Genomic DNA, 23,469 nt, shown 5'->3' with positions numbered 1-23,469 from the left:
TAATTCGCTAACTTATTATAACTAATCCTCCTCGATGTATACTTTAGAAAGATCCTCGTCGTCGTTAGTAAAAAATGAATAGAACGAGTATTACAACGGATATCCTGTAATATTTAATCTACCGCCATACTCGATTAATAAAGCATCACTCATTGGTTTCAACTAAATGAAAATAACCAACAGGCCAACGGTGGCTTTCCCGCACGGCTCCGCATCTGCAAGGAAAAACAAACTTGCTAGGGGCTACCTGTTTAAACTTTTAAAAAAATCAATTAAATGTTAAATTCGCCAAAGATTATCTTTTAAACGCATTTAATTATTAATATACAAGGTTATAGCTTAAAAAATTCATGTAAAAAGTCAGTAAAGGTATGTATTTTAACAATAGATGCTTCTTAGTAGCCTTAACTCCGATAGGTGACGAGTGGAGCGTGGTATTTTTTTTCTCGACGTTCTTTAATTTTTTAATGTTTGTTATCATCTCTTGTGACGGATCTTCATTAAAATTCTAGAAAAAAAAGAGAAACCTCGCGTGATATTTTATATTTTCTTAATGGCAGAGATGGGAGAGAACGGCGCAACTTACACTACATTAAACGGCTCTTCCGGTTGCGCATGCTTCGTCTTATATATAATGGAAAGCAAGCACCTCCTCTTCGCCCGCTGCACCTCTTTCCAATGGACACGTTCTCAGAGGTGGGTGTGTCGACATAAGCAGCTCCCCATTCCCACTATCGATCATAGCAACTCGACTCCAGGACACCAACCGGACATTTGATGACATATACTCACAAATTTATCTGCCGGAGAAAATACAGCACTTAACAAAATTAAAAGTCTTCAAGCAGCTTAGCTTATACATCACGGCAAGAGCCGAATATCCATGCACTCCAGACTGAGGTAGAAATGACGAGAATACCCACCATGTGTACACCGCTTGATACCGATCTACTGTTGACTCTACTTTCACGAAACAAAGCGCTAGAAGGTCAGCAATTTTTTTCCCCAATTTTCTCTATTATTTATGTATAATTATATTTATATAACTTTTAATTTTAACCGGGAAAAATATCCCTATTGTATCTATTACCTTTTAATCTGAAAATGGTCGCGTTTATGGATGCACTTAGCTAAATTGAGGGTTGATCAAATTATGGTATGGCCCTTTTCTCTCTTTCTCTCTAGCTTCTATTATTTTTTCCCCCTTCTTCTTCTTCTTCTTCCTCCTCTTATTCCCCTTTCTTTAAATCTTGATTCTAAATGTAATTATGGCGCTCCACACCAGAGTTTAAACAATATTTCAAATTACTGTTTGCCTTAGCTATTTATTATACTGTAATTTCGCTTCTCGACTTATCTAGTCGCTTGTATAGAACGTATCGCATTCTCCTCTTGGATATGTTCCGTAATAGTAACGCTCGCTACTGTACTTTAATCGCCGTATCAACCTTTGAAGGTTGTAAAGTTAAGGTAAGTTACCCCCTTTTTTGGGTTAATTTTAATTAATTTTTCTTGGCTCCGTTCCGAGTTGAAACTTATAACTCGAGAATTCCACTCTTTTATGAGTTTATAACTTAGTTTTATAAAGATCGAAACTTTCTTCCTGATCAATTATCAAATTTTTTTTCTACTTTAGTTGTCATCGATGCAGTTTCTATAGAAGAAATTCATTATTTACACGCGAATATTGTCGAAAAATATACTTTAAACCTTGGAGATTTACTTTAAAGTCTTTAGTTTAGAGGGATAACCGTGAAAATCCTTTCTAAATCCTTAAGCTCTTTTAAGTGTTAGGATAGAAAGCAGAATTAGGCGAGCTCAGAGATTCCCTTCTTACTAATTACTATCGCTTCGAATGTTATCTTTGTTTATAATAATCAAATTTAAAGACAATTAGACAATTATACTTTTCATTTTTCTACAAAAAGTTATTCATTTAAGCGATTCTTTAACTGTGTAACACGTAAAATATAGAAAAAAACCGCAAAGTTTAGCCTTAAAAATAAGAAAAATTTCATAATTTAATTAGTTTTTAACTTAAATAATCCGAATTTATTATGTTTTTTGCATTTTTCTCCCCCTCTCTCTCTATTAATTTACTCGAATATCGACTAAGATTTGAGTCAAATTATTATACAAACAGGCCATTAATATAAGAATAAATAAAACATTTCCCCAGTAAAATTACGAAACTATCGACGAATTATTTTATAAAAATTTACCCCGTTTAATTACGTTTCATTAACTACGGATTAAAGATTAATTACACAACGTAACGGTGTGGATAGTGTAGAAAACACGCGCTCTTCACTCAACCTGTAGTGTCTGGCGCCCGTATTTTATGACCTAGATCGTTTCTACACTTTAAAAATTCTAAAAAAGAACGATTCTTAAACGTCACACAACGGAGAAATATTTTAATCAACCCACGACGATATTTCGGTGGGATAATTCTTTAGCATTCTTTGATCGCCTGATTTGGGACAGGAAATCAACCACGCCCTCTCCCGAGAGATTTCGATACTAAAGCTATCTGGTCTTGCCTTTCTACAACAAAATGTTCACCCCCGGATTTTTTTTTCATCCAGTCGACTCTTTCCAGATTTCCCAGGAGAGTGATTAGGGGCGGTGCCTCTGATACGTTCGACTCAGTCCCTTAGGGATCCACTGACAAATGCACATATGCTAGGACCTTTAGTGCCTACCCTATTATATATTTTGCCCCATATCTGGCCGGATAATCGTAATATATATATATATATATATTCCCCCCTTAATTATTTCGGCCAGGTTGTAAGATACTCGCTGGACCGTGTTAGGAAACAATAGGAATATATAACGAAATATTAGGGGGGAATGAATATTTTAGGTGACTCTAACAGGTCTATCATCATTTATATATGTATATATAGAAGTGGGACGAAGGTGGAGTAACCAAGAATATCATTTATTAAGGTCTCTATAGAGTAATATGACCTTATTTTATAAATGTCCGAAGTAATTCATAATTCATGTCACGTTCCGCTTTAATTCGTCTCTCGAGTTTGAATCGAGTTCTGACGAGCGTAACTTTACTTTAAGTTTCAAAAATACCATTCGGGATTAGCATAAAGCATTAATTTATCGATCGTTACGCTCGAAAATGTTCTTTAATTTTCTAAAAGTTTCGTAAAAAATCGATCGGGGACCGAGCGTAACTTCGTATCCGAATTGGAAGCTGCAGGGAATTAATACGGGGTGGTCCAGAAGTCTCCGAGCCTAAATTTCTGAGGTGTTCAAATACTTGATTTACTTACAGACTCGTAAGCAGGGAAAAAAGTCCGCTCGTTAAACTAAATTTGAGGTGTTAAAATGGCCTTAACTTAATTAAAATTGATGATTATTCGCAGATTTTTAAGGAAAATCCTCTATGTAATCCTTATTAACAAGGATCGCCTCTAGGATTTAATACCATTAAATCCTTGTTTTATAATTTATTATTATTATTTGCTTAAATAAACATTTAAATACTTTTTGTGGCTTCCGAATGGCTCCCGATTCATTAAAATTAAAAATAAATTGATTTATTTTGCCTTAAAATTTAAATAACGTTTGTTTCGAAGGCTCGAATTCGAGCTGCAGAAAAGCTACAGAAGAGTTACTCTCATGATATAAATTTAAATTGATAAATATCCTGTTTAATTTATCAACAGAGAGGCTCGTTGCATAGAGAAGAAAGCCTCGCAGGAGACAATATTTGTAAGAGTTGAGTAAGAAAATGGCTAGACGTAACGGCGCCGCGTAACCATTTTTAAACTCCGTTTGTTACTGAATAGGAAATGTTCAATTGAGGATAGATCGGAGATGAAGTGACTCCATTGACCAGGTCCTAGTAGTACTATAATAATTGGAGGCTTCTCACTTCCTATATGATTCATAGTTTCTTGCTGAGAGACGTGGGTGTAGAGCGTAGGTGATAGACACTAAAACATAATGAAGGCTGTTTATTAATATAAAATGGAGCTAAAATTACGCGTTACGTAGCCTCAACACTATTTCGCTTCTTAAATACGTTCTAAGTTTTGCAGTAACGGCTGTAAATTGATCCCTACGTAACCGGTTTTCGTCACTTCGTAACGCCGTAACTCCATTTTAAAAAAAATCACTCATTCGCTAGGAAATTAACAGAGTTTAAGGCTTATTAAGTGAATTATGTCAATAAACGTCTCAAAAAATAAACGTTACTCCTAATGAAGAAGTTTCCTCCATTAAATTATACTTTCTACTCCTCGAGAGATCGATCCTTAGCCACGATTTGTATGTAAGTTAAATGGGTAAAATTCTTTAATTATTAAAATAAAATTGCATTAATTTAGTAAAATAAATTATTTTAATTACGTAAAAGTAATTATAATTACCGAAAAACAGCTTCGTTTGATGTCTCGTGTCAATGAAAAGATTTCAAACATTCTGTAAAACTAAGGACGTTTTCGTATTATAAATCAATCCTACAATATTTATTTTAAATAAAGCAACCGATTTTTACGTTACGTTCATGCAAAAGATAAATTAAGATCTAAATTACAAACTAAAACTGTAGAGTATTTAATAAAAACAGTTTATTCTGATGCGAATTCTATTGACACTCGCTTCACCAAGCATCTTTCTAAACAGATTATATGGCACCCCCCCCAACTGTTACAACTCATTCTGACAAAATTAGTAGTTTGTACGATAGAGGGAGGGCCCCATTATGGCCCACCAAGTTTGGACTAGTCCAAACTTGGTGGGCCATAATGAGGCCCCTCTATCTTACTCCATTCTCTTATATTCATGATAAATAGCTTACGTAACAGTGATGTAAGGTAACACCGGCCGGTGTTATCCGTTCGTATTTGCCCTCAAGAGAGCTCGTATAAAGTTCTGTTTAACCGCATCTCAGCCTCGTATATGGAGTGGAGCATCTTCTGAACGACGAATCTACACGATCAACCTCCTAAACGTGTTGGTAGGATGCGGAGCGATGACAGCCAATTCAATCCTTTTGATGATGAGCAACAAAGAGGGAGAGATTTTTAGCTATCTGGCGATTAAAACGTTCCATCAGATTTGGGGATGGAGAGGATCTCGTTCCCAGATGGCCACAGAAGTGCTCGATGACGTGAGACACCCAACTCGTGACTGCTGTATTTTCGCATTCTAACATTTTATAAATTTGGCCCTTTAAATAATATATTTTCCACCAATTTTTTTAACTAAATTAATTAAATACTATTAAGGGATGTAATTATAAAATAAAATTAAAATCTTTTTCGTTTAAGCATTGATTTTTCTCCTCTTGAAAACGTTCCACCTTTGTTTGCTGCATTCACTTTCTTTTTATTGTTGTGTATTTCTAGTTTTTTAAACAATAAATTTAAGCTCATTTTATGGGCAAAATTTAAATATTTTAATAATTAAATACTATTTTTTCGAAGTGAATTACTTTTAAATTGACGTGATTTCCGATCTGTCTCACACGCTCTACGTCTCAAAAACTATTCAATCTCCGAATCTTCTTGTCAATATTTAATTTCTTCAAGTAAACATTACTTTTTTCCTATGTTTTTCTATTATTTTGAAACACATCTATGACCGTTTCCTCCACGTAAAGACTCCAAAATAACAAACAAAAAGGCAATTCGAATGAAAAAACAAGGTTTTTTTTATATTGTTATTAAGGAATAAATTATTTATTCTCGTTTAAATTAGTATGAGAGGGAAGTCAAGAATTCGTTGACGTATTTTAAGCATTTAACGTATAGTTTAATACAGTACAGTACAGTAACATATATCTGTATGTTACTGTACTGTACAGATGTTTACATCGTTACGTATACAAATATTACGAATTTACTTGAAAAATTTTCATCATTTCTGTAATTTAAAGCGGCTTTTCCCTCAACCTGCGTGTGGAGAATTTCTCTAAAAGGGTGAAGCAAAATTTCGATAAATAATTTAAAAAATGCTAATTTTTAATACTAATTTTTAAATATCATCTGTATATTTTTTTAATGTGGAGATCTTTAATTTCATTTTTCTTCGCTATTCCACCAAAAATTCGGGCAGAAAACTAGTCCAAAAGGGTTGAAAATCGTCGATTCTAACACATAAGAAGAGCGAAGTAATGTCATAAAATATTATTTTTTTTAGAATTATCGAATATATAATTATAAAATAGCTAATTTTTACTCGAAAAATGAAAACTCGTAAGTCATGTAGGACAGGAGAAGAAAATAAGAATAAAAATAAAAATGGCTCTCGTTTATCATTCAAATGATAACGACGCTTGCCTTTTAAAACTGAAAAATTAAATTTCCTCACATCACACACATATATATTTCTTGTTTGTAGTAGATTTTAAATTTGCTAAAGTGTCCATTAGTATGAGAGGGAAGTCAAGAATTGCCAACGTCGGTGATGGATCGAAGAGAAGGGAGCCCATACTTTACAACCCACAGAGTGAAAAGTTCAACTGAGAAATTTAAAGTACGAACGACCATTAAAGAGTCGACAAAACGACAAACCATCAATCAAGACCGTGAATGACACAAAGACCAGGTGTCGATGCAATCTCTAAAATAATTCCATCGATTTTTAGTTTATCTAATTTAAAAAATGGAAGAAGAAAATCTAAAAATCTTAAAAACAAAGTAAATATTTAGCTCTCAAGCTTTAGATATTTAACTTTTATGCCGCTGGGATGAGAATGTCACGCCGAAGAATGATACTTTTCCTCCCTTTAGAGAGCCAGCTTTCGGGGAAAACTTACGACTTTAATTCCTTATTAAATAGAAAATAAAGTAATTATAATTGAAAAAATTCCAGAGAAATCCAAGTTTTTCTTCCCCCTTATAATATTAATAATAATTTACTGATGGAGAGAGATAAATTAAAGATTATTGGAGGATTAAAAATGTATTCCTGGCCGCTTAGAATAAAATATTGTGGCATTTTATTATAATCCGGATTAAATTAGGTTTTCCATCCTTATTAAGAGGGTGAGATAAGTCGTTTGTAAAATTTAACTAATGTATAACTATAAATGGGGGGTATTTTAGAAAGAAACAGTCGTTGGGATGCATTGTACTGGGCTGTACAGTACATCCGAACCTTCTAACAACGGTACCCGTAAACAGCGGACGAAAATCTTGACAAAACAACCCGGGAACAACGAGCAGTTTTTATGTCACTTTTAGCGGTCGTTCTCCACAGGTTTGACTGAATTCGAAAATACTTTAAAGGAGCGATTAGAGATTTCCCGTAAAGATTTATCGAAGGAGCTTGGAATCGTCGTGTTTTTGAGCCTTTTAAAATTGAAATCCTGTTTATTTTGGAGCCGAAAACACTGGAAAATGTCCATCATTAAGTTAACCCAATAAGCCAAAGGTGTTATAATCTCGTGTACTACGACATTCGATAACGTCACACAGCAATCTATCTGCTCGACCAATGCAAAGCGGTGTAGCCAGAGGCCGAAAAGCTTTTTAATTCGGAATCGTCCCCGGGAACAAAATCGAAAAGTTATCATATAAAAGCAAAACAGTTGGCAATCTTTCAGACATGTTTATCCAGAATATTTACTTTCACTAAACGAATTAGAAAACTTTTCCGCAGATTTTTTCCTCCCCTGGACTCCCCCCTCAACCAGTTATTACAAAATAACCCGGTTCGATGCTCATAAGAAGGAAGCCTGCGAGCTGTTTGAAAGTCTTGTTTTGTAATTACCTGATCTTTTTAATGAATTATGCATCCCGAAAAGCGTTTGGTTTTCCATTCTTTGGAAATTTTCTCCCGTATCAATTCATTAGAGATCGTTGTTGACAAGAGGCGATATTTTAATTAAGCCCTCGCCACGTATTTATAAATCATTCACAGTCGAAACTGTGCGAGCGCAGAAATTTTGGCCCTGGTGTGACTGTAAAATCTATATATACATATACGTATATATTTTAAATGGCTGACCTTATGTACACACGGTGACCTTTACATGTTTAATGATTATCAATTTAATTAAAGGAACTTCCTATACAAAACAAACAAGCTTAGTACCTGCTCCATTGTGAATGTATTACTCATCATAAACGCGATACGGCTCTTAGAATTACGTTCATCACGCTTGATGAACTATTCAATAATCCTTAATCAGATATATTAATAAAAGATTACGCTTACCTCTAGGAAATTTGGCAGAGAAACTAGTAAAATGCCCTCTAGATTCTAGTGAGGGAGAGTAATTTTAAAGGAAACAAGCCATAAAATTTAATTACCCGTTCGGAAAAAAAATCCGGAGAGGGTTTTAATGAAGAGAGAAGGGTTCATATTTGAGTTTAGAGGCCACGACAGGTGTAAATTCTCAATTAATTTTAATGAAACCCTTCTTAGAAACGGATCTTCACCAGGATGGTCTCGTTTGTAAGGGATGCTCTTCTGTAAGATGGACGACAAATATCTCATTTACTCGCTGTAAAAATTCAATACTTTCCCTTTCAGGCAGCGAATTAATGACACAGAGATGCAAGGAAAACTTTATTACTTTCATAAGAAGGGTAAAGCCGAGACGAGAAGGTACTATTCATTCGCCCGGCATCAATGTTATTGACACAAACCCCACCCAGGTCTTATTAAAGATAAAATCTTTTTAAGAAAAGCAACGTGTAGCTTAACTTCTAGTTTGCATGAAGTAGAAACCCGGTGGATAAATAGAAGCAATAAAAAAAAAGAAGAAAAAGATATATCAACAGTAGAACAAAAAATTCTATACAACAAAAGCTACTCCTAATTATAGGTCGGGCTGCAATGACTAACAACGGGCTCTTCTACGAGAGGAGAGGGGGGTGGCGGCACTTTTGAAACAGCCGCCAAAATCCTTGACGCCTGAGAGGACACTCTAATCAACTGGCAGTCCACCTAAGCCTAATTGATCGGTTAGAATTGTCGCGTTCCTTTCTAAGTCCAATCCAATACAAGCATTGCCTGGTTGATTAATTAGTTTTGGTGTCGCATCGAAAACTGTCACAGGGCTTAGGGATTTTCTTAGAGTCTCTGGTCTCGATATTCAACCCGCTTAGGATTACAAAACTTTCTATTTATTTTGTTGTTCTTTTTTTAACTTTTCCCTCTTCTCTACACCCGAAGATTTTCTTTTAAATCCATCTTGATGCGATTTTCCGTGTTTCAAACAACCCTTGAGCTAAGAAAGAAGACCGTCTCCTCTCGCTTCCAATATATTTGCTTTGGCGATTTTTTCCTTTTGTTTTTATCGTGTGCGCGATACTTTTGTGTAAAATTTTTAAGAATTTATAATATATTCAAAGCGGGAAACTTAAAGGAACAATTCGGAGACACAAACTCGTGAATTATTTTTTAAATTTCCTAATAATTTAAACGTCTCTCTTCCCGATCGGGTCGACTTTTGACAGAGTTTAACACTAAGAAATGGCTTAAAAAACAAGAATTCTCCAGGGCTTTGAAGGATGCATCGAATTATCTTCGATTATCTGCGATATAATATAATAAATGAGACAAATTAGCGCGGAAGAAATAAAGTAAAAGAAGAATTATCGCGGCATCTGATATGCAGGTGCAGTCGGTAAAGGTTAAGATTTTCAAGTCAGAGATGACACTGATCGAAGAGCTGGAACTTTCTCTTGTTCTAGACTAGTTCTAGACTAGTTCTACCCTTGTTCCAGAAACAACAGGTTAACGCCACTCGTTTTACAAATCCGCAAACTCTACCGATGTAAAATTATTGATTCAGCCTGGAAGTATCGTAAATTAGATGAGAATCGCCTTAGCAGTTGTTTATATCTCAATTAATGGCTAACTTATCCATTAAAAAGTACATAAACAAGTCGTTTTTTGAGATTTTTTAAATAATAATCTCGTCACATTATTCGTTGCGTTTTGTCTTAAATAATAATAATATTAATAAAAAAAAGTGAATTATCAATAACGCTAATTTTAATTAGAGATAATTGAATAATTTAATTCCCGTCTGGGGTCGAACTGGTTACGGGGGAGAGGTCTAGTTATAGAGACACCTGCCGCCTCAATGAATCACCTCTCATCCGAGCCAAACTCGGGGCAGATGGCCAACGGCGATCAGCACGTGGCCAAATGTCGTGCATATCTCACCGACCTTAACCAAACTCTCCAAATGCTTGCTCTTTTCCACCCTCTCTGTTGCTATGGTGACACGTGCGCCACTCGCCCGTTTGTCTACAAACCCCAAAGGCCAAGATGAAAAATGGACTCGGGCTTTTTTATTTATTTTTTTCTTTACACCGTAACTTACAATGGACAAAAGTGAGGGAGGAATGTTGGTTTAAGCCGGTGTAGATCTTTAAATTATTAATAATTCAACTAGATTGTGCGTTAAGTTAATAACTTTTTTGAACATGTCCCAAAATAAACTAGAATTCTGCCTTTTTATCTGTGCATTTTGCAAATTCACCGGCATACTTTACGCTAACAATCCCCATTCTGTCAGTAAAAGTAGTAATTCTACACAGAATTTTTTATTTTACTTTTTATTTTTACTTTTTCGTCACCACGCACGAGAACGAAAACCCGATATTTCTGCGGTTAAATTTGGCGATTAAATAAAAAATTGTAGCGGTATTGTTCGCTATTTGTAACGTTCCTTCAGACTTGATTGGGAGTTGGAGTATCAATAATTGTCATCCAATGAGAAACGAGCGTCAATCGACCTCTGCACCGGGTTAATTAGTCTGGTCGTTTGCGCTGTTACCCGCAACTGCATCCTTATTGACCATCTGTCACGTATTGTTACGTGACGACCCGCCACGTGACCTACGCTTCACGCAATGTTGGATGCGATAATATCATTGAGGTTTTCTCCTACTGACAAATTGGGAAACCAACTTTCAACAGGGTTAAGATAGAAGTCTGACTTCTAAACTTGTTTAATGCCCGAATTATCCAGGAATTGCTCTTTTCTTCTCCTCTCTAGAACAAGATTCTAGAGTAACCCCATTGAAAGGCTCGTTAAAAAGTTGAAAATTCTAAAAGCAATTTTAAAAATTCAATTATAAATTCTTATCGCGGGACCGAAAAAAAGAGCAATAAATTGAAATCCCGGTGCTAAATTCTCGAGAAGTTCAGAAGTTGTTTAGATTTATCTTTGAAGGGTGAATATTTTTATACCTAATCATGGGCAGTCGATGACCCCGAGCGAAAACAAGATGCAGCGATTTTCTTCAGCGATAAGCAGCACAGGTGATACAGGTGTGAGATGAAGACCAGACAGGTGTTTTTATCTCATGACATTTTATACCCATCCGACATCTCCGAATCTTATCAAACACGCTATAAAACCCTTACTATTTTAAACAGTTTTTTAACCATTCACTATTAATTTACAAAGAAACTACCAGCCCCTCTACTACTAAACTCGTGAATTAAGAGCCCGACTCATTTACAATCAATCAGGAAACGGTTAACTTCGTTTCCATAGTCGGAATAGGGAAGCTTTCTCTTATTTACGATGGACTAACCCACGGTAAATTAGTTTAGACAGCAGAGAAAATGTCCTCCATAAAAAGTTTTCTCGAAAATTCTCGATTGTATACTACGGACTCGATTCAATTCGGTTTGAAATGGTTCGGAAATATCTTTATTGTTTTCGTTCGTTCACCCGTTGGACTCAATGAATTGAGGCTACGTGGACCCAGAAAAAAAGGAGTCCTTCCTACACGGCAAATTCGGAAGATTGAGTCGGAACAAATAAAGTTAAATAGTGCAAAAAGATCGGTCGTATCGGCTCCACCATTGAAAATTTGCTAAGAGAAGCAATTTATATAATTTACTACCAGATTATAATACCGAAAACTAATTATTCGGCTAGTTTTACATCCCATAAACGTTATTTTTAAATTTTTCATAATTATTTTAACAGTGTTTCTGCTGGACAGAAGGAGATTAAAAGATAGGAAATGATTTACGTGTCACCGATAATCCGACCTCTCGCACAACTTCGCCTTTAATTTGTCCGAAAATAAATTTGTCGTTCGTTAAAAATACAAAAATTGTTAAGTGCCGACATAGTTTTTTTCTTGTAAAATAACCTAAATATAAATAAATTTGAAAAATTAATTATATTTATAATTAAATTAAGTGTGTAATTAGTATACAAGACCCTTACGTAAAGGCCACATATTGATTTATCACGTATATATTTTACCTCGTATTTGATCTATAACGTTAGGAATAAAATATTACTTTACGTATGAACCTCTAAATAACGGCCACGTTTACGGATACGTTTCTCTTCGATATAAACACAAAATAACCTCCGTAAACGGCCATTTTATACGTTCCCTCGGTGGCCGTTGTACAGCGGTTTGACTGTAAAATATATATATTTTTTTATGTTCTAAATTAAAAGAAAAAAATCCAATTTTTATACATTTTATAAACAATTTTTTACCTTGTTTATTTTACTAAAACTTTCAATTTAATGAAAGCGAATATTATTAAAACTTTCAATTTCGTCAATAAAATAATCAGAAAAGGAAAGTGTTTTTTAATAAAAATACAGTGAAATCGAAATATTTTTACTAATGAAAACTTTCGATTTTAATGAAATTGAAACTTTTCTTTTTTAATCACTTTCGTTTTCGTTCTATTAAAAATTTCCATTTTGTGTCCTTTCAAAACAGTTTCACTCGCTTGAAAAAAATAATTTAATTCTATTCTACACAATTAAAAATAGCAAATTTTTCCCTTCAAATTTTCCCTACAATTTTTTTATTTTGCGATTTTTACCTCAATTATTTCCCTGCAATTTTCTCCTCTTTTCCCAATAAAGTATTAATATTCGGTCAGGTAATTTTATAGCCAAAATGATTTTTTATTAATGAATACAGAGAGCCGAGGTAGTAAAACTTTCATTATGATTTATATCTGGTGAAGCTGCTTTGCATTTTCGTGGGTTTGAGGCTGTATAATTTGAATTATATTTCGATATTGTTGTGCACGAATTCGAAGGTAAATTATTTAAAATATAATTGAAAATATTATGCCATTTATTTTTCAAGTTATTCGTATTTAATTCGCTACTTTTGTGGCAAGAATTATCAAATTTAAATATGTTTTTACCTTCTTGTGAGTGAGGAGTTGCACGGTTATAAAAATTGATCGATAAATTTTAATTTTGTAAAAAGGAAACCTTGTTTTTTATTTTATTTTTATTCTGAAACCATAAATTTCCAATAGAAATTTTCTGTAATAGTTACAAGTTTAATTTCTTTAATATACAGTATATATATTTATTATAACTTTAACAATTATTTAATATTAATATTATTTAAAAATTCGTATTATAAAACTTCTATCTTTTATATTGTTAATTCGATTTTAATGTTTAAATCCCTTTTCACAAAGTTAATTTTTTATTATTTATTTAAAACTAAGCTTCGGGCCTATTTGTATATTGAATTGAATCTATCGTTTTAAACACTCTTTTTTACTTAAATTGTTATTCGTGTTTGTACAGTCGAACCTCCGGTGACGGCCACCTGCCAACAACGGCCACCACTAAACAGTTTTTTAAATACAAAAGTGCATATAAAAATAACCTCCGAACAACGTCCGGTCAGTAACCGTTGTTCGCAGGTTTTTAGACTCGAGATTTCTTCATCTCTTCTGTATAAAATTGAGCTTTATTTATTTATTAAAATAATGATTTTGAGTCGTATCATCTCTCTATTGAAAGAAAATATTCCATTAAGAATTGGGCAGTTAATTTTAGGCATTTAATTTAATCAATCTTTATTTTAGATAGACCCACAACTTCAGATTCTAGTATTTAAGCAGAACTTTTATTTGCTACCCTCAGAAATTCTAGAGAAGTGAATTTCTCTAGAATTTTAGTTCTTGAAGAGAAGACGTAATATGTAGGTTAGTCTAAAAGTCTTTTAACCATTTTTTTATAGTAAAAGAGTTCTAATTTAGTTTATACTAACAAAGAAAATATTATATTATTATATTTTTATCTAATTTAATTTTATGTTCATTCACTACAGGCTAAGTTGTAAGGAACACCTCGAAAATATCCACTGTAATAACTGAAGTTAATGTTAGTAAAATAAGTCTAAATAATTAAATTTTAATTGTATTTATAATTCTATTGTGATAAGACGTGTTTATTTCTATATGATTTGCCTCATATCATTTGAAATTCTGGAAATACGAATGAGAATGCTCTTCTGACATTGACATTGGCCAATGTTAGAAGAGCATTCTTATTTATATTTCGCTTTATAAAGTGATTAATATAAAGAGAAATTACTCTGTATACAGCCTAATAATATATTATACTATCAAATCTACGAATCTACAGTAAATTTCCGATTAACTATACGTCAAAACCACTGAAATTCTAATCACTTTAACGTGCTGAAAGGGCTCTGTATTCTAGAGAAAGACTGTTTCAATGTAGAGATATTCTAGGCTCTAGAATATCTCTTTTAACCGACGAGTAAAAAACGCGTAATTTAGATAATACGACCTCGTTATAGTGAATTTTTCGTTACCTTTTACTTCCATTTATGCTAATTATCGGTAGTTGAAAATTCTTTTCAAGTTATAATATCAGAGTATCGGATGTTATAAGCGAACAATGGAACTTCTGCTCGATTTTCTCACCTGTTTCGAAGCGTAAAGGTAGTGATTGATGCAGCACCTGTTAAACTTCAACTTTTTTTTTTTATTATTATTTTGTTAATAGAGAGCTAAACTATAATAAACAATTTGACTTTTTAACTTAACAAAAAATTTATAAAATAATAATTTTATTCCGTAACCAAATAAGTAAGTTTACGTTTTAATTACATTTTACAAAATTAAGTGTTAAACGTGTACGCGCTTCTCGTATCAGAAGTATTAAATAAAAATATTTTAATGCTTAATTAAAGTTGACTTAAATTTAATGAAAAATAATAATAATAATTAAGTAACGTAAGAGGGTACACATCACGTGGTTACGCTACGTACAGTACTTTTTTTGCATCAACACGTTAAAAGTTAGCCTAATTACATTGGCGCGATGCTGAATTAATTTATAAACAAAAAAAAAAAACTAGAAAAAACAAACTATTAATAATTTTACTCAATTTTTATGAAATGTTATTAAGCTACAATTATTTAGAATGCAATTAAATTAACTAAATTAACATTAATATATTTTTTCCTGCTATTCTCGAACAGAGAAGAGTCAATCAAACAAGTTAAAAGTGAGGAGATTTTGTAAGGAAACCCGACAAATTCTCGACTTTTATTTTCTATTTTTAATTTTTTTTGTACTCTAGAAGGTCGCGACAGATGTAGCGTTTAAGTCAAATTGGCCTAGCATCGTCAGTTAACTGGAGACCCCTCTATTCTTTACGGTCGAGACGTGACGACAGATTAAAACTGATTACTAAAAACGTCACCATCGAATCTGTTACGTTGCGGTTTTGTTCTTCTGGTGTTGCATTCTGGAGAATTTTTAATCACCCTCACGCCATTTCCTCTATAAATAACAGAGCGCCCGCGCTTTGTAAGGAATAATTACGCGTTATAGGGGTATGAAAAATTCATAAGTTACCATAAAAGCCTACACGAGGACCATTTACACGGAGGCGCCGGCGCATTTTTTTTCTTTTTTTGAGGGGGGTTTTTTGGCTCCGACTGTGCTTAAACAGGTGGGGCATCTAACAATGACCGGTAAGGTAAATACGAACGACGCGTGATCTTTCACGCGTGACACTATTGTCACGCGAGCGTCGCCTATCCATTACGTATGGGAGGCGGCGCGCGAGTTTCATTGGATTGGAGGAAGGGTAGATCTGGTAGTAGAGGCGGAGTCAGCACCCAGCGATAACAGCTGAACGGTCAGAACGGATAGAGCCTCGTATGTCGACGGGACGGTTCTGTCCTCGTGTCCTTTGACCTCTGACCCGACACCCGACCCGGACATGACCGCTTCACGTATATTGAGTGCCTGTAGTGGTTCGGATTCTAATTTCGCTTCCAATCGTTTCGTCGATTCCAATGTCATCAATGCGTGTGGCTCCGCTCTATACAAACGTGAGTAAAGTTTTCGGTCGTGCCATCAATGATTTGCCAATTAGACGATAAGATCGCTGCCTTCCGGCCACTTTTTCGGGTAGTTTTAAAATATTTTCATTTATGAAAAGAGTTAAGTTGGTTTACTTAATTAGATTTCATTATATTTAAATAGTCACTTCCTAGCGGGATTAATTAATGCTCGATTGTTACTCTGCTGGACTCTGCTTTTACTTTGAGTACATTCTGCTTTTATTTACTAAAGTTTTATTAAATATTTACTAATTTTATTATAGATATTTGATTAATTTCTCGTGCCTTTTGTTTTTAAATTTACACTTCAATTAAGTTTACAATTAAATCACAACACGTGCTTCTATCAATTCAAAGAAAGAGTTGTGGACCAAAGTTGTATTTTTACAATTTAGAGAAGAAATTAGATTTTTGTTATTTATACAGTGAAATAAAAAATTAAAGGCCACGTTCGTCTAGTATACAAATGGTAATATTGATGACGTACAATGTTTTCAGTATTCTGCAATGCTGTATGTAGGCTAGGTATTATTTTACTACATAAGTTTAATTTATATCGAACGAGACATTATATACATATACACACGTGCAACTATTACTCATTGTATAGAAACTGTATAATGTTTCGTTTTCGCTTGTAGAAGAAGTGGCTACAATGACTTATTAATGCATCCTGTAAGGAACATTCGTAATAGGCCTGAGCTATACGAGACGATATTTTTGGATTTTGAATATTTATATTTTCTAAAAAAAGGAAGAAAAAAGTCCGTAAAAACCTCAAAGCCTTTACTGAATTTGATTTACATTCATTTCTTGCTTAAATAAGTGTTCCTGCTGTTTAATTTTCTTTAACATTCAACCTGTTAAAGTCATATTTTGCATGTTTTACATAAAATGTCCGAATCTTTATGTTACAGCAACAATACCGAAATGTGCTGGATGCGAAAAAGTGATCGTCGATCGATTCGTCTTGAAGGTGTTGGATCGATCGTGGCACGCCAAATGCCTCAAGTGTGCTGAATGCCAAGAGAAACTTGTAGACAAGTGCTTCGTCAGGAACGGCGAAGTTTTCTGTAAAGACGACTTTTTCAGGTGATTTACTATATACATTTTTTTACAAAACAGAAAAGAAAAATGTATAAGTATAGACATTTATAATTTTTTTTGTTATTTATTTATATTCCAGGCGCTTTGGGACTAAATGCGCCGGTTGCGATCAAGGTATACCTCCAACTCAAGTAGTTCGAAGGGCTCAGGATAATGTCTATCATCTTCATTGCTTCTCTTGTATCCTATGTAAAAGGCAGTTAAACACCGGAGACGAATTCTATTTAATGGAGGATAATAAACTAGTGTGTAAAGCTGATTATGAAGCTGTAAAAGCACGCGGTAAGGACGTCCTACAAAATTTATCTCAAGTTTATTGTAAACATAATAAAATTCGAATGTGTTCTTGCGCTAGCTGCTATATTAACGATATTAATGACCTTGTTATCGTTTAAATAAACCTGAAATTATGTAATTTATACATTTTTAAGCTTATACGAATGATGATTCGGACATTAGCATCGTATTTATAGTAGCGAAACTTGGCTTGTTTTTATAATGTTAACAGACCCGTAGTTAACGACAGTCTTTGTAAGCGATGCAAATGTTACCATTGTTCGTGTAGTAGCAAAGAAAACACCTATGTAAATGTTAGTATTAGCGTGGTGTTAGCTTAAGAGGCCTTGCGTAAAGGTCTGTAAAAAATATTTACTTTACTATTGTCGTTTTGACGGCGTAAATGAGGCCTAAGTAAATGACGGTACGCTATTAATATATTTAAAATATTATAATAATACAAAAATATACTACAAAATTGAATATTTTCGTATTCAGAAATAGTTTCATTTATTTCTTTTCTTAATTACTTTCCCGGCGGTTATATAGGCCTAATAGAAGAAAAGTATTGGGATCGGTCAAACACTGACTCCCTCCCTTCCAGGATTTAAAAAGTTGGGGTATGGATGGGAAATGCATAAGTTGTATGAATGGATGTTGACAAGTAAAGTTGTTTGTGTATCTGTGAGGGGTTATTAAGCTTCGAAGTGTATCCACTTCGAAGCTTAATAACCCCTAATAACTTCTGTGCCTTTTGTCGAAAATTTCTGAAATTTTGCAGGGAGTTTTGTGTATTAGGGGAAATGATTCTAGAAATTTCCAGGAAAATCGGACCAATGGGCAATTTTCCTGAAAATTTCTAAAGGTTCGGGAGGTGTGACCCCCACCCTTTCAATATCTCCCCAACTAAGACTTGATAATGGTAACAATTATTAGAGATGGAAACAAATAAAGCGTGCCAGGAAAGTCCAGCAACAACGCTATCAGCTTTTTAAAAGTAGTTTTAATTATTATATAAACTACATTCTTATTATGAAAATCGAATTTAACTTTAAAAAATTAAGCCACAGCTTAATGCTTGTTAGTCGCAACAATTCTCTTTATACGTGGGGTTCTTTTAAAAATACAATATTTATTTATGATGAGTTAAGATCCATTTCCGTGGGATTTGCCTAACCTGAGTTGCCCTTAATAATTAACCCCATTTCGGAGGAAATGAGTTATCTTGACAGGAGAGTGTGATTTGTACTTCTAATATATTCAGAAAGGATGTAGCGATGAACAACACTATTAAATAATTAACCCTTCACCCAAAAACTTCCATCATGTGAAAATAAAGTCAGATATCTCATTCGCTAGAGAAAACGATGAACTAATTTTTAGATATTGACTTTAATATCTTATTCGGGGAATGGTTAATTAGTAATGAAGATAGTGGATACTGTTGCGGAATTTTAAAGTCATTATCGTGAAAACATCTTAAATATATGAAGTAGCTCGTGATGTATCGAGTTTCTAAAACCCTACAGGACTGAAAATACAAAAAGCCAAATGAAATCTGACCCGAGTTCTGTAGAAATCCATATCGAAATTACTTTTAAAGATTCGCGTTTATTTTCTGTTATACGATTCTTTCCGTGTTGTATTTCGATTATTAATGAACCACATTCTGTTGTAGAGCAGAGGGGACATCAAAACGACCAAGAACCACAATTACTGCTCGACAATTGGAGAAATTAAAGAGCGCTTACACCACTAGTCCCAAACCCGCTCGTCACGTTCGAGAGCAGTTGAGTCAGGATACAGGACTCGACATGAGAGTGGTTCAAGTCTGGTTCCAGAATAGAAGAGCCAAAGAGAAACGTCTGAAAAAGGACACGGGGAAGTCGAGATGGAACGAATACTTCCGTCACGGTAATGCCAAACAATCTTCGGGAAATTCGACCTCTACAAGAGCTACCCCGACTCCCGAAACTAGGAGAGAAGAGATCGACGACCAAGAAGAAGACAGTCAGCAAGACGATTCTTTATTTATAGGTGAGGAAATCTTCGTCTCTACGCTTTTTTTTTTATCGGAAATTTTCTATTAATTGGTCTCCTATTAAAGTCTGTCAGCGGAGACAGAATTTTTTAAAGGCGAAACCTCTCAAGCGATGTTTTAAAAGAGTTGCCATGGAAAAATTCTTAATGGAAAAGTTAAGTTCTGAATAACTGATTTTTGATAGCAATTTTTAACACCTTATAATTAACGTTAATCTGTTTCAGAACTGAATTTTTATTTCGGAATCCATCAAGTTACTTGTATATAATTTATTTATATCTACCGAAATAAATAACTTTAAAGTTTTTATACGAAAATATTGATTAAAATAACTAGTTTCTTACCACTGTAACACGAAGATCAGTAAATGAGCTTAAAACTATTGCATCTGGTGTCGGATGACTACGTTACACCTTCCTAACAATAGTTTAATTGTAGTTTTTTCTTCCGTCTTATTTAAAATGTACGACTATTTAAAGTCTTTAAAAATTTTTCCATAGCAGCCGACTAATCTAGTGGAATTAGAAGTTAAACGGTAAAACAAATACATTAATGGAAACAATCTTGTGATATGTTTCGCGACTTGTTATTTAATAGAAATGTGTAAAACATTTAAGTACCCACCAATGGCCAGGTGGATAAAATCCCCGATCGATGGACTGGCACGTGGAGTTTCGGGTTTTCTTCACGTAAATAGGGGCCAGTTTCCTATAGAAAGTCCTTACGATAGGGCATATGACTCACGTGTCGTTTTGCCTTATCTTATATAATATATACAGTCTATATACGAGTCGGAACAATTTAAAAGTTTTTAATCTTTCTTCATTTATATAAGAAAGTGCCGAAACGATCTCTTTAATATTTAAATAAATTGGAAACGTAGTAACGTAGTAACTTGTTTAGACAATAAGCAAGTTACTACGTTAATATAATACTATAGTATTGTTTTTCTTTTAATAATTCGGATTTCTGCTTACAATATTTGTCAGGGTAAATCTTGAAATTTATAATTCAAGCAGATGGTTTCACGATCCGTTTCCTCTTCCTCGATCCGATCTATTCGCCCAGGAGCTATAGACAACTTTCTGAGGCTATAAAAGCGAAAATCGAGGGTCATGCACCCCTCACTCCATAAACTCCTCTAAATACAGGGGCTCCTTTCGTGTTAATGCATTTGCCCGATAACCTTATCTACATCGGCATAATTTCTATACATAATGCCATGTTTTGTACCCGATCATTATAAAAGTTCATATATTATATCATTAGATAGGGAAGTTTCTGCCATCGAAAAGCCGATATTATAGATAAAAATTTAGGAAAAGTTAATGAGAATCGAGTTAAACGATCGGGGTTTTTATTTTTTTTTTATTTTTGTAATATTTGAAGTCGATCCCCACACGTGCTTCGAATGAATACTCGACGGCGCTGTTTAAACACCGAGTGGCGCTGTTTCAAAGGTGGCGGGGAAGACTGGCAAGTTCTTTGTGGCGACATCTGGTGGAAAGGCTTTCGGTTTGGCTTCTTTCGATTTGTTTGTCAGACTAACACTGGAAGGGATTCCGAACGTGTTTATCTTCTGTTCCTACTCTTGATTCAATAACTTTAAGTCTACTCTCGTTTTATTGTCAAATTCTGTTTCAATAGAGTTTTTTTTTTAAAAAAGCCTAATTTGATGATGGAAATTGCCTTTTCATCATTACATTCGGTTTTTCGCTTTCCGATTACAATTTATAAAAATTATATTACTTTTTATTAGTAAATTGCCAAATTTGAAACACTATTTTATTCCTTTGATAATTTCGGTATTTTATAATTAAAATTTAATTATAATTGCTTTAGACGCGAGTATGTTTGGAATATAAAAAAACTTCTTTCTGCAAACGGAAGAGGAGAAAAAAAACTGCTTGTGGGCTCGTCCGGGATTTGAACCCGGGACCTCTCGCACCCTAAGCGAGAATCATACCCCTAGACCAACGAGCCACGGAGGCAATCTTTCTTTAAACTCGTCTTTATACTCTACGAAATTCGTTATATTTGCCGTGAGAAATGACCTCTTTAATCAGCCTCCTCTAATGACGTCACTCTATTAACTTGATTGCATCGACGGACGGATGACGTCACGCGTTGGTAGAAATCGATGATGAATCACAAACGGACGCATTTTTCATACTTGTTTTTTCCTTTCAGACGACATGAGGACTTCGGATTCATACGCCAGCTCCTTAAACGGTTCCGTGGCAGGCGACGAACCCACAACCCCTCTTGGACCCACTCCGCCTCTGGTTTACATGAATTCGCAATTTCCAGGACCGGCTACACCTCCTTACATAGTGGGGAATCAAAGTCCCGGAGTTGTACCCTTTCCGGTTCCTCCATACTACGGAAACGGAGGCCAGGCGAGAAATGCAGGCGGTGAAGTAGCAACACGGGGTTGCTTCGGTTACTCGGAGTTCCCTCCTAGTCCCGCTTCGTGGTTGGATGACGTAGAAGGAGGCTCGACCTCCATCCCTACCACACTTCACACGACCGTATCACCGTATTGACATCTGGTACACCATCTCCATCTAGTCTCGTTTTATTTCGTTTCATATCAGTTCCTGAAGTGTGTCCTAAAGAGTCTTGTCGGATAGGACCCGTCGACATTTGTGGCAGCAGAAAAAAAATAAATAAATAAAACGAACAGTGTTTTAACTGTATTTGGTCCTATTTTAAAGTTGTACCTTGAGAATAAAAGAGCCGTTTTTTGTTCTCGCCAGAATTTATACAAGCACAATAAATAAGTAAATAAATAATTAATTGTATGTCAATTTTTGTAGTAATAATTTCGGTAAGGCCTTTACAACGTCTTTGGTCTTGTTAATTTCGGATTGTTGCGTGTCGTACAAATACAATTGTAGTATTGTAAATGCTGTAACACGCAGAGAACACGGGTTGTTCTTTATTTTTAATTTTCTACTGTTTTAAGTCGTACAGAATGATAACGAACGTGTTTACACGAAGTAAACACACTTTTTTAACACTGGAATTATATCAATCTTTCTCCTATTATGTTATAGACCTCATTATTATTTAAATTAAATTTGATTTCGGAGGATTATACATAATTAAACGTTTTAGATTGTTAATTATTTTTTAATTAAAACAGGATTTTTCTCGTATACTATTTTATTATAGAGAAGTAACAAGATCTCGTAGGAAATAATTGTAAAAAAGCAGCAATTATCACTTAAAAATTAAAACAATAATTACCAATTATTTAAATATTGCAACCAAAATACGTTTCTGTATCCAAGTATTTCTAAGAGCCTGTTCTACTTCTTAAGAAGAAAAAAACGAGTAATATTACCACTTCTATGATATGGTAGGCCTATACAATAATGGATAAATTAAATGAGAAATCGTCATAATAATTATTGTAATCATTAACTTTAGGAGAATTGTCTGAACTGATTAAATCATACAGCTCTCGGGAAAAATGATTATGATAATGGTTTCGTCACGTTCTCTCGCGTTACGCATTTGCATGTAGGCTAATTTCAATAAGCGGAATGATCTTACTGCAACTTTAGCATAAAAAGCGAAGTTAATAGGCACAAACGGATCCATGCATAATAATACGTAACGTGCAATAATTGTTGATATTCAAGATTGTATTGAATCCAGTTAAGTGTAAATATTACGTCTTCAAAGCCCTATAATAAGGTAAATTGTACACAAAAGTTGACAGATAAAGAGAATTATTTGTAAAGTTAATTTAAAATTGCATATTTAAATGAAATTATCTAGCTTTCTATAAAAGATTTTGAATATATAATTTGTAAGTTTTTTTCGGTCTTTTTAACTTGTGGTTATATTATAATCAAGCAGTCGAGAGCTCGTGTGGGCCTGGGTAGAGCGGGCCCTTTTAACCATTCTGTTTT

General features: G+C 34.2%; 1 protein-coding gene and 1 non-coding gene across 3 annotated transcripts; one reads left to right on the top strand and one right to left on the bottom strand.

Moving 5' to 3' along the window:
- Positions 1 to 640: 640 nt before the first annotated feature.
- LOC136975950 (LIM/homeobox protein Lhx3-like) lies at positions 641 to 22,345 on the top strand. Of its 2 annotated transcripts, none has more exons than XM_067271128.1 (5): positions 641 to 988; positions 17,040 to 17,214; positions 17,309 to 17,511; positions 19,189 to 19,542; positions 21,737 to 22,345. In XM_067271128.1, exons 1-5 carry the CDS (start codon positions 907 to 909, stop codon positions 22,090 to 22,092), a joined length of 1,170 nt encoding a protein of 389 aa, XP_067127229.1. In that variant the 5' UTR covers positions 641 to 906; the 3' UTR covers positions 22,093 to 22,345. The 2 variants fall into 2 exon arrangements, with proteins under 2 accessions (XP_067127229.1, XP_067127228.1); XM_067271127.1 differs by lacking the exon at positions 641 to 988 and adding an exon at positions 15,903 to 16,110.
- On the bottom strand, positions 21,458 to 21,529 carry TRNAP-AGG (transfer RNA proline (anticodon AGG)). Its single transcript has one exon. It is a non-coding gene; the product is annotated as a tRNA-Pro (tRNA).
- Positions 22,346 to 23,469: the final 1,124 nt, after the last annotated feature.

The sequence above is a fragment of the Centruroides vittatus genome, unplaced genomic scaffold (genome assembly GCF_030686945.1).
Source record: "Centruroides vittatus isolate TY-2023 unplaced genomic scaffold, ASM3068694v2 contig_392, whole genome shotgun sequence".
NCBI lineage: Eukaryota > Metazoa > Arthropoda > Arachnida > Scorpiones > Buthidae > Centruroides > Centruroides vittatus.
This window is presented reverse-complemented; position numbering and strand designations above follow the sequence as displayed.

Coding starts and splice junctions, on each gene's coding strand:
- LOC136975950 (XM_067271127.1), top strand. CDS start 15,999: ATGACCGCTTCACGTATATTGAGTGCCTGTAGTGGTTCGGATTCTAAT. Junction 16,111..17,039: donor TGGCTCCGCTCTATACAAAC/GTGAGTAAAGTT, acceptor TTTATGTTACAG/CAACAATACCGAAATGTGCT. Junction 19,543..21,736: donor AGACGATTCTTTATTTATAG/GTGAGGAAATCT, acceptor TTTTCCTTTCAG/ACGACATGAGGACTTCGGAT.